Genomic DNA, 14,524 nt, shown 5'->3' with positions numbered 1-14,524 from the left:
GTATGGTTCTCCGTAACAGCTTCCTCCTATATTTCTAGTCTTAACTTCTTTCATTCCCCTATCTGTACCTTCTGCTCCGGGGAAATTGGAATAGTCACTGTTCCAAAACGATCGCCTGACTTTTACCAAATATGAGGCTTTTCTCATGTTTGTTCTGAGACTCTTTCCCCTGTGCTACTCCCATAAGTGGAAATCACAATCCTGTCCATTCTACAGACTCATTTCCAATCCCATCAGCTCTATTTATTCAATCCTTGACCTTCTAAGCATGTTGGGTCTCTCCCATAATTCTCTACAGGGTTTGACCTCTGGTAAGTTATTCATCCTCTCCATATCTCGGTGTCCTCACTGTAACATGGAGGTTATATTATCACCTATTTCAAAGGATTGTTGTGGTGTTTCCCTGAACTAGCCCATATTAAGTCTTCAGAACAGTGTTGAGAACATAATAAACATTCAACAAATATTATTCTTAAGCGGGTGAGGTGGGAAGTGCATAGAGAAGTAGACCTAAAATCCACATAGGGATCCCTTGAGGCTTTGGCCAAATACTAAGCTGTTCAGATACAGGACAAGATTTCATGAGGTCTGTCAGAGGATAGCTACTGGAGGGTGGTAAGTTGAATGAAAAATCTGGGAGTTGCACAGTGCTGGGAAAGATTGGTGGTTTTTTTTTTTGTTTTTAATTTAATTTAATTTTTGGCTGTGTTGGGTCTTTGTTGCTGTGCGTGGGCTTTCTCTAGTTGGGGTGAGCGGGGGCTACTCTTCGTTGTGGTGTACGGGCTTCTCACTGCAGTGGCTTCTCTTGTTGTGGACTATGGGCTCTAGGCACACGGGCTTCAGTACTTGTAGCATGTGGGCTCAGTAATTGTGGCGCGTGGGCTCAGCAGTTGTGGCTCGAGGGCTCTAGAGCGCAGGCTCAGTAGTTGTGGCGCACTGGCTTAGTTGCTCCGCGGCATATGGGATCTTCCCAGACCAGGGATAGAACCCATGTCCCCTGCATTGGCAGGTGGATTCTTAACCACTGTGCCACCAGGGAAGTCCCAAGATTGGCGTTCTGACCAGCCAAAGTGGAGTGGGGCATTGAGTGGACCCCAGAAAAGAAAAGCTTAGTAGTAGGGCTTCTCTAACCCACCGTAACTAAGCAAAATCAATCCTTGATAGGATCAAACTGAGCTTCCAGTAAGTAAAATGCCTGCTAGAACAAAACTCAATACTTTGTAAAGGAAACACATGGTCAAGAGAGGATTCTGAAAGATGGCAGAGTAGGAGGCCTCGGGAATCCATCTCCCCCTGTAGACAACTGCACTGGCAGAATCTGTCTGATGGAACTGTTTTGGAATTCTGGAGTCTTCTGAAGGCTTTTGACTTCCAGGGGGAGTCTTGGATGGTAAATTGAGATTAATGTCAGTCAATTCCAGCTCTTAGCGCAGTATTAGCTACCCATCCACCCTATGCCCAACCCCTTGGCGGGCAGCTGTGCATATGTTCCTAGAGCAGCTTGAACACAGCCTGTAGGAGCCAGAGTGGGCAAAGGATCCTGTCCTCCAAATATCAGGGACCTGTCCTCTGATTGCTGGCTCTGATTGCAGAGGTACAAAAAAAAAAAAGGCAGCCAGCCATTGTTGTTTCACCTCCCCCCATTGTTGCAATCCCCTCCTCCTTGGGCTGAAGTGATTTACAAAGTATTTAAAGGGCCAGTGCCCTTATTTGTCTCCCTTCTTCATTTTTTTCTTTTTCCCCTTCTTGGGAACCGGATACTAAAGACCAGGACATTGAAGGGTAACTGTATATACAAGGAAAATTAAAAAGTGACCGCACATGCCCAGGGAAAGGTTCAGATTCAGAAAAGATCTGAGAATATCTTAATTTTACACTTCAGGCTGATCCTTGGCACAGAGACAGTCTGCATCAATAAATTTATGAAAAACCCAATTAAAAAACCAATAACAGAAAACAGCAAACCCTGGGGAAGGGGGAGAATCTGATTTCCAGAGTTAACATATTGTTAGACACATGTCCAGTGTTCGACAAAAAAATCACAAGGCATATAAAGAAACAGGAAATGATGGCTCATTCAAAGGGAAAAAATCAACAGAAACTGTCCCTGAAAGAGATCTGATGGTAGGTTTACTAGACAAAGACTTTAAAACAACTGTTTTAAGGATGCTCAAAGAACTAATGAAAGATGTGGAGAAAGTCAAGAAAATGATGTATGAACAAAACAGAAATATCAATAAAGAGATAGAAAACCTTAAACAACAACAAAATATTTACTGGAGGGATTCAAAGGTAGGTATGAGCAGGTAAAAGAAAGAATAGGTGGGCTTCCCTGGTGGCACAGTGGTTAAGAATCCACCTGCCAACGCAGGGGACACGGGTTCAAGCCCTGGTCTGGGAAGATCCCACATGCCGTGGCGCAACTAAGCCCCTGTGCCACAACTACTGAGCCTGTGCTCTAGAGCCCGTGAACCACAACTACTGAAGCCCATGCACCTAGAGCCCGTGCTCCACAACAAGAGAAGCCACCGCAATGAGAAGCCCTCACACCACAACGAAGAGTAGCCCCTGCTCACCACAACTAGAGAAAAGCCCACGTGCAGCAGCGAAGACCAACGCAGCCAAAAATAAATAAATAAAATAAATAAATTTTAAAAAAAAAGAAAGAATAGGTGAACTTGAAGATAGGATGATGGAAATTACTGAGTCTGAGGAACAGAAAGAAAAAAGATTAAAGAAAAGCAAACAGAACCTAAAGGACCTTCCGGACACTGTTAAGTGGACCAACATATGCAACGTATGTCCCAGAAGGAGAAGAGAGACAGCAAGGGGCAGAGAGAATACCCAAAGAAATAATGGCTGAAAACTACCCCAATTTGATGAAAGACATGAATATAAACATCAAAGAAGCTCTTTGAACTCCAAGTATGATGAACTCAAAGACACCCACACTGAGACACATTATAAACCAACATTTGAAAGACAAAGACAAAGAATCTTGAAAGCAGCAAGAAAGTGAATCATCATGTACTAGGGATCCTCAATAAGATTATCAGCAGATTTCCCATCAGAAACTTTAGAGGCCAGAAGGCAGTGAGTCAATATATTCAAGGTGCTAAAAGGAAAAACAAAAAAACACAGCACAACTGTTCTTCAAAAGTGAGGGAGAAATTACAACATCCTTAGCTAAACAAAAGGTGAGAGAGTGTATGAAATGACACTAGACAGTAACTTAAGACATATGAAAAAATAAAGATCTCAATAAAGACAAATACACTAGCAATTATAAAAGCAAGTATTATGGTAACGGTGGTAATTCCACTTTTTGTTTTTTATATGACATAGGACATTTTAAAAGATTATTGGTCTCTTATTGTCATTTTGGTTTGTAACTCCACACTTTGTTTTCGACATAATTTAAGAGACTAATGCATTTAAAAGAATTCTTACTTTGTGTTTTTGGTCACACATATATACGGATGTATTTTTGTGACATCAGCAGTGGAAAGAGGTGAGGATGGAGCTGAGAAGGAGTAGAGTTCTTGTATGTTACTGAGGTTAAGATGGTATAAATTCAAATTAGAGTGTTATAACTTTAGGATATTAAATGTAATCCCCTTGGTAACCACAGAGAAAATAGCTATAGAACAGAAACCAAACCAAAACAAAACAAATGAGAGAGGAATTTAAACATTTCATCACAGAAAATCAACTAAACACAAAAGAATACAGTAAGGCAGAAAGTGAGGGACAGAAAAGCTATAAGGCAAAAGAAACAGCAAATGACAGAAGTAAGTACTTCTTATCAGTACTTAATTTAAATACAAATGAATTTGACTCTCCAGTCAAAAGACAGAAATTGGCAGAATGGATAAAAACATGAGATCCAACTATATGCCATCTACAAGAGACTCACTTGAGATCCAAAGACACAAATGGAAGATATTCCATGCAGATGGTAAGCAAGAGTGAGCAAGGTGGCTGTACCAATATCAGGCAAAATAGGCTTTAAGTCAAAAAAGCTTACAGAAGATAAAGGACGGGCTTCCCTGGTGGCGCAGTGGTTGAGAATCTGCCTGCCAATGTACGGGACACGGGTTCGAGCCCTGGTCTGGGAAGATCCCACATGCCGCGGAGCAGCTGGGCCCGTGAGCCACGGCTACTGAGCCTGCGCGTCTGGAGCCTGTGCTCCGCAACAAGAGAGGCCGCGACGGTGAGAGGCCCGCGCACCGCGATGAAGAGTGGTCCCCACTCGTTGCAGCTAGGGAGGGCCCTCGCACAGAAACGAAGACCCAACACAGCCAAAAATAAAGAAAGAAAGAAAGAAAGAAGCTTTCATTTAAAAAAAAAAAGATAAAGGACATTCTGTATTAATAATAGGTTCAATACAGAAAGATGATATAACAATTACAAATGTCTGTGTACCTAATAACAGACCATCAAGATACAAGAAGCAAAAACTGACGGAATTGGAGGGAGAAATAGTTCTACAATAATAGTTGGAAATGTCAATACTCCACTCTCAGTAAGGGATAGGACATCCAGACAGAGGATAAGAAAGGAAATAGAGGACTTAACGACTAGATACACGGGCGTGTATTTTATTGTAATGCTTTAAGCTATACAGGTATATTTTATATCTCCTGTTTTACATGTGTGAGGTCTCGTAATGATCAACAATTTAAGAGTCAACGAACAGTGAGGTATTGGTGACAATGAGCCTTGAGTACTTTTCTAAGAAGTTTGCTGAAAGCGGGGGAGAGGCCTGAGACTGCGGCTCCAGGGGAAACCCAGGTCGAGGGAGGGTTCCTGCTCTTCATTGCTTTGAGAAAGTTGAGCCTGTTTCTAGCCTGTAGGTACAGGACCTGGGCAAGTGGTGTCACTGCATCAGTAAAGCTGCTGGAAGAGCCAGGAAGGGCAGTCTTGGGACCTGAGTGGAGGGATCGGCCTGGGACGGCGCTTCATGGAGTGGGCAGGGGGCAGTGTGGGGCTGGCCTTGGTCAGGCGTCCTCTGCTGGCGTGGCCTCCAGACCCAGGGAGAGGGCTCGGGAACACCGGTCCTCAGCAGGCAGGACGCAGTGTCTGAGGCCACACAGGGAAAACCAAAGTGTGAGGCATACACTTTCCATTTCAACTTTTTTTTCTTGCGGGTTGGGGAGAAGAGGTAAGTGGAGGGAGGACAAGCTGGCATACAGCCTCGGCGTCCAGCTGGGTTAGAAATCTGCCACCCACAGAGCCCTGGGAGCCTCTGGTTCCCTGGTCGTCACCCAGTGACAGGTGATGGAGTGTGATGAGCGATCCAGATTCCAGGAGTAGGGCATGAGGGGAATGCAGGGGAGCTTCACACCCCCAGGAACATTCCCGAGGCTTACAGCCAGAGACTGTGTAAGCCAGGGGCTGCGCACCCAGCACTGTCATTGTTCACTGTCAGTGGCGGCCGCTAAGCCCTTTCTGTCAACCCCAAATGCAGCGGGAAGCAGGGTAAAGAAAACGCTGACGCTGACGTGTGATTCTCCTTCTGAGCCCTTCGTCCGCCCCTGATGCTGAACTTTTCACCCTGTCCTGTCTGTGTTTGGCCACTAGGTATGTAAAGACCTATCTGCTGCCTGACAGATCCTCCCAGGGAAAACGCAAGACTGGAGTCCAAAAGAACACGGTGGAGCCGACCTTTCAGGAGACCTTGAAGGTACTTGCTGGACAAATATTCATGTGCTGAGTCTCCCCATACCGGGATGGGCCCCTGGGGCCAGAGTCCAGCGGATGGTTCTTCTAAACTCTTGAGTCAGTTAAATGTAAGTGCAGACACTTAGACATTTCTGCAGGGCTCTGTCAATCAGTGGCAAGTGGTAGAAAATAAATATCAGCCTTTGTACAGAAAAAGTGCAGAGTCTGCTGGACTTGAGAATGGCCTTTGATTAATGATTTGCGAGAAAATGGTAAAAATGAAACTGCCTGCCTCTCAGTTTCTAAAATTGGTTTGTCCTGTTGAATTTTTATGCCTATCAGAGAGGTATCCTTGAGCAAGGGACCCTGTAAATGAAACTGCTGAGTTATTATGATGAAGAAGTACTTTTATGAAGATAATATCTGGTATACCTAGATTTCTTCTTATTTTATGAAAAAAAAGGTCTAGAGGAATTGTTCGGGTTTTCATTTTCTTTGGTGCTAAGAAATGTGACTTGTGGTTTAGGGCAGAGATCAGGGAGGGAGTGCCTCCTGCTGGGATTCAGGATGGAAAATTGGAGGTGATGTCTGGCGAGTGCAGATGGCAGGTAGGTGTTGGAGGTGGAAGAATAGTCCAGATGCACAGAGATGTACCCACTCAAGGCTGGGTAGCCCGGGGATCCCATGTGTCAAGCCTGAGAAGGGGGAGGACTTTTGTTTGCCTTCCTTGGCAAATAGGAGCATTTGTGAACTCCCAACCAGGGGCCATCTGGGTAGCTGGCACAAGAGTCCCGTTCGAGACATGAAAATAGCCATTGTTTTCCATTCGCCTGCCGTGGCCAAGTACTTTATATGCCCTCTGAGCCAGGTGTTAGAATCCTCATTTAGCTGTAGGGAGACTGAGGCTTAGAGAGTACTTAAAAGTACAGCTGTGACCCATGATGGATTAGCAGTCCTTCACAAAATTTATGTTCATAAGGACTCCCCAAGGGATTTTTGTTAAAGCAGATTGTGATTCAGCAAGTGTGGGCAGGGCCTAAGGGGCTGCTCGTCTGGGACACTCCGGTAGCGAATTACTGGACACTCGTCTTCATGTGGTTTTGCTCATGTACCTGCTAACAGAATTTTGAAAAGCTCTGTACCCCCTCAAAGGTGTAAGCTGATATGTAAAATTACTCATCACAGGTTTAAGGTATTTCGTACTAAACAGAGGCAGACAAATATTTCCTATTTTAGGAAACGAGACAAAGATGAGGATTGACTATATTTTAAATACTTCATTATATACTTTGATTTTTAAAGTTTTAACTACCTTATTTAAAATGCACCCAGAATCTCAAAGAAATCACCTACAATTTTTTATCCATTGATTTTATCTAGTATATTGTGAATATTTTGGCTATCCTGAAAAACTTTCCAGATGCATTGAAAAGAATCAGTGTCTTCATTCTAAATGTAGAACACAGACCCAGGCTTAGCCTTCATAGACATATGTATAAGATGGAAAAGGTGGGAAGATGAAGAAGCTGAGCAATCATTAACAGTTTGGCAGAAACCAGTATTTCAAATTCCCCCTGAGGTTGCACCCCTGGGGCAGGGCACAGGAGTAAGAGTCCAGGTGTAAGAACTATCTTCACCAGTTTTGAGAAAAGTGCATGTGAAAGTTGAGGATCTAGGAACTGATCCTCCAAGTTTTCTAAGTAGAACACTCCTTGGGGAGACTTTCTGCACTCCAAGGGGTGCTGGCACTCCCCTTGAAGACCACTCAGTGGGGGGGCCTGGGAAGGATGAAACAAGACACCAGATCTGGGTGTCGTTGGCTGTTGCCTTATCTTTGTTCTCTGGCATCAGTTACACTTGGTACCCTGTGGAAGCTAGCAATCCAGGGTCTGCTGGCACGGCCTTGTGGACCTAACAGGCAATGGAAAATAGGTCTTATTCTATGTTATGTTATTTTTAAATTTTTTAAAATTAATTAATTTTGTTTATTTATTATTTTTGGCTGTATTGGGTCTTTGTTGCTGTGTGTGGGCTTTCTCTAGTTGCAGCGAGCGGGGGCTGCTCTTCATTGCAGTGCATGGGCTTCTCATTGCGGTGGCTTCTCTTGTTGTGGAGCACGGGCTCTAGATGCGCGGGCTCAGTAGTTGTGGCTCATGGGCTTTAGAGCGCAGGCTCAGTAGTTGTGGCTTGCGGGCTCTAGAGCGCAAGCTCAGTAGTTGTGGCGCACAGGCTTAGTTGCTCTGTGGCATGTGGGATCTTCCTGGACCAGGGCTCAAACCCGTGTCCCCTGCATTGGCAGGAGGGTTCTTAACCACTGCACCACCAGGGAAGCCTCTAGGTCTAATTTTAAAACGCAGACTCAGTCAACCAAAGGAAGGAGTCAGGACCCAAAGAGAAGCAGGCCTGTGTTTCCAAGGGAGTGGAGGAGGGCTGCCCAGCGTGCAGAGCGGGTGGAGACGATGCAGCTGCCCCAAGGAGGGCAGACCTGCGGGGACGGTCAGCTTCCCTCCCCAAAGTAGCTCGTTCTGAGAGGGAGCAGACACAGCACGGTGCACTGTTGGCCTGGACTTGACTGATGGGGCATGTAGCCATGAAGGAAATAACTAGATTAATTTAGAGTTTAAAGATAGAGTATGGAACAAGGGGCAGAGTTGGAAATGGGCCATGGAATTGAGGGGAACAGACTAAAAATTGTCTGGGAGCTGTGGGCCTGGGAGCTGTGGCCTGCTTGCTGTGGCCCGGGGCCGTGGGCCTGGGTGCTGTGGCCCGGGTGCTCTGGTCAGTCTGGGAGCTGCGGCCTGCTTGCTGTGGCCCGGGGCCGTGGGCCTGGGTGCTGTGGCCCGGGTGCTCTGGTCAGTCTGGGAGCTGCGGCCTGCTTACTGTGTCCTGGGGCCGTGGGCCTGGGTGCTGTGGCCCGGGTGCTCTGGTCAGTCTGGGAGCTGTGGGCCTGGGAGCTGCAGCTCAGGTGCCCAGGTTGACCGTCTCTGTTCCCCCTCCGCAGTACCAGGTGGAGCCTGCCGAGCTGGCGACCCGGCAGCTGCGGGTGTCTGTGTGGCACCTGGGCACGCTCGCCCGGAGGGTGTTTCTTGGAGAAGTGGTCATCCCTCTGGCCACGTGGGACTTTGAGGACCGCACGACCCAGTCTGCCCGCTGGTATCCGCTCCAGGCCAAGGTGATGTCTGCTTTGGGACTGGGCAGCCCTACCCCCATCCCACACAAGAACCAAACCCACTTTTCAAAGGGGATCCAAGGAGAGAAAACCCACCTGGGGAGCCTGGGACCCAGGACCCAGTGCACACCTGCCAGCCTGTGACTCTGCAGTAGTAGCTTCCGGGGAGCAGAGGCTCACGGCCGGGCCCCCGGGGGGGGTGGGGCCGGGGGGGGGTTGGGCTGAGGGACTCTTACCTGCTCAGGTTTGTTCAAGGTCCCGAATAGTCCCACCCTCAGTGTGGCCCAAACATCAGCGTGGATCCGGCCTGGTGGGTCCACGCGCTTCCCAGAATTCAGGGTCACTTATTGCCAGTGGAGGAGGTCTTGACCTTCTTGGGCCAAAGTCTACACCTGGGGCCAGCAGGCTGCCCTGCTGGTGGGACCCGCCTCAGACTGCAGGCTCTCGTGTATTGTATCTTCACTCCCAACCAAGCAGTGTTCCCCAAACAGTAACAGGTGAGAATGACTGGACCCAGTGCCCTCAGGAAGGCAGGGCCAGGGGTTCCGTGTCGGATAGGCTGGGAGAGCAGAGCTGGCTGGTGGCCACACAGGTGAGAGGGAGAAGCTGGGGAGAAAGGGTAGCGTTTCTTGGGGCGGTTGCTTTGTGCATTTCTGTGCCAAGATCCAAGATATGAGATCGTGAAGGGGCAGAAAACGTGGGCTCTGCCACCTCCTAAGAAATGGCAGCAGGATGTGCAGTCCCACCAGTGAAAGCCTGGCAGGGAGGCTGAGTCTTTACGAGGGTTTCTTTACCCTCTTTACGAGGGTCCCCGGTGCCATTTTACCTCCGTTTTCCTCTCCCAAGCCTCTCCAAGGGAGGCTCTGATTCACGATGCCCCTCCTGAGAAGCATCTCTGGTTTCTACAGGGTTAAGCCCAGGGCCTCCTGTCTCTTTTCTCTGTGGGGTCTGTGAGCCCGCACACTCACCCTCCGGTGCCCTGCGCTTCCTCTTCTCAGAACCTGAGTCCGTCTTCAGAACTCCACTTGGGAATATCCGCTTGGAATGCTTTCTGCAGTCTAAGGTCTGCCCAAGACGGTCCTTAAATCCCACCTCCTCCATGAAGGCTTTCCTGATTTTCCCTGCCAGATGTGGTCTCCCCAGCACTCGAGGGGCCCTTGCCGCCTTCTCCCCCCAGGATCCCTTACTCAGGTCAAGGCAGGCTGCCACCAAGGCTGGTCAACTTTTGATAAGCAGGCGAGGAACAGAAATCACCAGACTGAAAGGTGTCCCTCCTAATCCCAGCTAATAGGTAGTGACAGCCCACGCTGGATCGGGATGGGGGGTCCACTCACTGGCCTGCCCCCTCAGCCCTGACAGGAGGGAACCGTGGGGATGCTGAGGGTGGAGGCTGCTCCTCCCTGCCAGTGGCACCGGACGAATCTAGACTTTTCCCAGCGTCCCACCCTCACCCCGCTGGGTGAAATGTTGATGGGGTCACAGTCACCTCTCCAAGCCCCTCCTTCGCTCACTTTCTGGCAGAAATCACTCGCGACCAGAGAAGCCGCCTGGGTCCTCAGTGTGGGTTCTGGGGTGGGCGGGGCCGACTCAGCAGACGGGGGAGCCCCTCGCCGGGGGCACCGAGCGCCGGACCCCGCGGTTTCCCGTGCCTGCCGCAGTCCCTGGCACGAACGGGTAGCTCGAACCTTTACTAACCTGGGTGGAATCGACGTGGGCTTGTTTTGTTTTACTTTTTCAGCTTCGGGTTGTGTCGGGGCTTTCTTAAGGCCATCCCATGGGGACGTGCCAGGGCCTTGCAGCCCCTCTGCGTCCTCGGCTCAACTGCCTCTGGTGGGCTGCGTCTGCCGGGGTGGCAGAGCTGGGGTTGGTGAGGGTAGGAGTGAAACGTCCCCAAACGGAAGGAAGCCCAGCCGTGCCACAGGTGTGCCCACACCACCTGGGGCTCCCCCAGGCCCGCAGAGGCTTGGCAGGGGGAGGTTGGAAGGGGACACTTAGGGACAGAGCTGAGGCAGTGAGAGAAGCCCAGGAGATTCTGGGTCTGGGGAATCCCGCTCTTCCCACAGGCAGAGAAAGACGAAGACAGCGTTCCCACGAATAACGGAGAGCTTGTAGTCCGGGCCAAACTGGTCCTCCCTGCAGGGCCCAGAAAGCTCCAGGAGGCTCAAGAAGGTGGGTGGCCGCCAGCCCCGCAAACGTTTGTCTGTCACTGTCCCCAGAGCCTGGGCAGTTTCCCAGCGTTTCCTCCCGCCGCCCCCGATCCCACGTGTCCCAGTAACTCCCACCCAACCCGCGAAGCCCAGCCTGGGAGGCGGGTTCTCTGGAAGCCTCGGCTCAGAAGGGAAACGAGCGACCAAAGCCAGGCCCGTGGTGCCTGCTTCACGGGCTCCTAGGACACCTGCCCCGAGGCTTTCCTCCCAGGGGGCCGGCTCGCCTGGCCTGCCTGGGGAAACAGTCCCGCTGGGGCCCCCTTCGCAGACTGACCACCTGCGTGACGGCCGGGAGTTCATCCCCACCTCCAGGTTCAGGCGCCTGCAAGGCTCCGGGTGGCCAGCTCCCTGCTCCTGGGCCACGGGAGCAGCGGCGGCATGGCAGGATCAAGGTCCTCGAGGAGCTTCGGGAGGCGTCACTGACTCATAACGTGGGGCATGTGGAAGAGACGAGGGTGGAGAGTGAAGACGGGGGGAGGAGCACTTCCACGACCTTATTCGTGACTTCCTCTCTGACAGAAGAGGGAGTTCTGCTGCTGGGCTCACAGGGCCCCCAGCAGGCCAGCAGCACACTCCCTGTGGTCCGCGGCAGCCCCTCCATCAGGGGTCTCCTCCCCAGCCCACTGGCCACAGCTGGCTCACGCTCCTGCCTCCGCCTCTCCTTGGTCCCTCGTTACTCTCGGCAGCTTCCGGTTCCCTGGACTTCAAGTCCTTCCCCGCTGCCGCCGTGCTGACCGCGCAGCGGGGCGGCGTGTGAGCGGCGGAGCCCGCTCGTGGTGGACGCGCTCTGCTCGCGCGCGCTCGGGATCTGAGGGCTGTAACCCACCCTCTGGTTAGGCTGCCAGTCTGGGGTGGTGCCATCGCGTGCCGCAGAAGTGGTGCTGACGGTAAATGCCAGCTTTCCTTCCAGGGACGGGAGATGAGCCATCACGTAACGGTCAGCTCTGTTTGGTGGTGCTGGGAGCCAAGAATTTACCTGTGCGCTCAGATGGTACCTTAAACTCATTTGTTAAGGGGTAAGTATTACATTTAATCAAATATGATTTATTGATGATCTGTTACATATATGGCATAGTCCCTGTAAGGGAACACCAAAAAGCGTGAGCCATTTTAAACTTATTTTAGCTTTCCTATGAAAATCTGACATAATGCGCGTTAAAGACGAGTTTCCAAGAACTCATGGGACTTGGGAGTGCTGAGGCTGGCTTTGGAATACCACATTTTAAACTAAACCCCAATCTTATCAGTCCTTGTGACATCAGTACATCAGCCCTAGGGACTGAGTGGGGCAAGGGGAAAGCAGTGTGGTTGGTAAATATTTCTTTAGCTTAACATCTCCTCTTGGATTAACAGTGAGACGGATGACTCTGCGTGCTTCATTCTTATTCACTTCGGGTGTAATGGTGTCTCCAAAAGTAAAGCAAACACCATGAATAAGTATATAGAATTGCTAAATCCCCAGTCAGTGACATAATGGAAAAATGATGGCTTACCTCATCCAGACAGAACTGAGGTCATCTCCTAAGCCTTCCCTCCACTTATCTGTCTGGCCTTGAGCAAGTGACTTAGCCCTTCTGCGTTTATTTTCCTGAGAACAGGGTTAAAGGAGACAATGTGGGTGCAGGGTCCTGGTCCCTGGGTAGCAGGTCTAACGAGCCTCGCTGTCGCCTGGTGGTCGTCATACCAAGGAGGCGGATTAAGACAAGGGCCACGTGGCCTAGAATCCCAAAGTTCCCTTAATAGAGTACGCGGAACAGAATTCAGCTCTAAGAGAAATTTGGAACATCCTAGTGAGAGGTCACGTAGCCAGATCTCAAAATTCCCATTCTTGTTCCTTGCTCACAATTTTTGTTCTGCAAGTGGGTTTAGCACTTTTCTGAGCACTTAGTCTCACTGAAGAGCAAGTACCAACAGAGAGAGGGGGCCGTGTGGCGGGCAGAGCTTACAGGGTTTGAATCTATTTCCTTGTGCAGCTGTCTCACTCTGCCAGACCAGCAGAGGTTGAGACTGAAGTCCCCCGTCCTGAAGAAGCAAGCCTGTCCCCAGTGGAAGCACTCCTTCGTTTTCAAAGGGGTCACCCCTTCTCAGCTGAGGCAGTCCACCCTAGAATTAACCGTTTGGGACCAGGCCACCTTCGGTGTGAACGACCGCTTGCTGGGAGGCGCCAGGCTTGGTTCCAGTAAGTCTGAGATATTTATTAGGCCCAAGCTGCATCAGTGATCCTTAGTGACTGTCCTACCTACATGGATACCATTAAAAGAAAAAGTGTTTCCATGATGGCAGGTGACTGCCTAACCCATCATCATAAATGGAAATTACTTAGTCTAGCTTTTACTTTACAACTGAGAGGTAATACAGCAAAGCATTTCAACGATTTAAATGAGATTTAGATCTGCTAAAGAAACAAAAATTCAAGGTCTCAAAATGGGCTGGGTACAGTATTTGCTTTTGTTTCTGGCCGTCAATCATACAAGGATTATTTTCTTAAAGGAGAATATCTTCTTAACCCAAACAAATGGCAATTCAGAAAGTATTTCATTAATAGAGGAACTAGAGGGTGGCACTTTTCAGTGTCGCTCAGCAGGAGTGCTGCTGGCTTTTCACGGGGGGCAGCAGCGCCCCCCAAACGCTGTCACAACCAAAACACCCGCACACATTCCCAGGGCCTCCGAGACAACTGAAGAGAAACGAGACTCGCTGTTAAATTACAATTTGTTTTAAAAGGAACACTGTCCAAAGGACACCGTTTCCTCTAAGGAACTCCTCTCCTTACTGGCGGGGCACATTTTAGTATGGTCTTAAGTTCTGGTGAAAAGTTACGGTATACTTTGCTGCTGGTCCTTTTTAAAAAAGCTGCGAAAGGACGGTGAGTGTCCCCTGGCCGCCATCACTAATCTGTCCCTTCGCTCGCACACAGAGGAAGAGCCAGCGGGCGGCACAGACTCGTGCTCACAGTTAAAGCTCCAATGGCAGAAAGTGCTTTCCAGCCCCAACCTGTGGACAGACATGACCCTCACCCTGCACTGACCGGAGGCTCCGGGCGCAGCGGGGTTTCAGGTGCTGGGGTCTGATGGTCGGCTGTGGGGCTGGGCGTATGGGCACGGGGCGTGGAGGGTGGGGAAGGGCCCTGGGGAGTGTGAGCTCTCCCCGTCTACAGCCGTCCTGCCGCTGAGACGTTCTTCCACATTCCTCTGTTGTGTATTTAGACGGAACCATTATTGATGCTACGTTAGTTAAGTCTCAGGTTGGTTATCTGTGCTTTGAGAGATGTGGACAATGACCTGATTTCAATAAATGTTCAACAGTTACCCCGGTCTCCCTGTGCTTATCAAATAGCGAAAATTATGGCCTTGTTATGTGCGTTTCAAAGGGAAAAGAAGAACGTGGTGGGTAGTCAATTCCTACCATTCTGCCGTGGAAAACCGTTTCTGGAGGAGGTCAGCCGTCCCCACAGGGTGCTGAGGGGTGCCCGTTTCCGGTGGGT

At 49.9% G+C, this 14,524-nt stretch overlaps 1 protein-coding gene across 3 annotated transcripts in view; it reads left to right on the top strand.

Annotated features, from left to right (window-relative positions):
* The window catches only part of SYTL3 (synaptotagmin like 3), a 74,435-nt gene extending 60,288 nt beyond the window's left edge, over positions 1-14,147 (top strand). For all 3 annotated transcript variants that reach the window (XM_061206816.1, XM_061206815.1, XM_061206817.1), the window contains 6 exons: positions 5,584-5,686; positions 8,666-8,836; positions 10,897-11,002; positions 11,951-12,056; positions 13,014-13,219; positions 13,958-14,147. In XM_061206816.1, coding sequence (XP_061062799.1) covers positions 5,584-5,686; positions 8,666-8,836; positions 10,897-11,002; positions 11,951-12,056; positions 13,014-13,219; positions 13,958-14,067 — 802 coding nt within the window. In that variant the 3' untranslated portion in view covers positions 14,068-14,147. The remainder of the gene's footprint in view (positions 1-5,583; positions 5,687-8,665; positions 8,837-10,896; positions 11,003-11,950; positions 12,057-13,013; positions 13,220-13,957) is intronic.
* Positions 14,148-14,524: the final 377 nt, after the last annotated feature.

Source organism: Eubalaena glacialis, chromosome 12 (genome assembly GCF_028564815.1).
Source record: "Eubalaena glacialis isolate mEubGla1 chromosome 12, mEubGla1.1.hap2.+ XY, whole genome shotgun sequence".
NCBI classification, from domain to species: domain Eukaryota; kingdom Metazoa; phylum Chordata; class Mammalia; order Artiodactyla; family Balaenidae; genus Eubalaena; species Eubalaena glacialis.
This window is presented reverse-complemented; position numbering and strand designations above follow the sequence as displayed.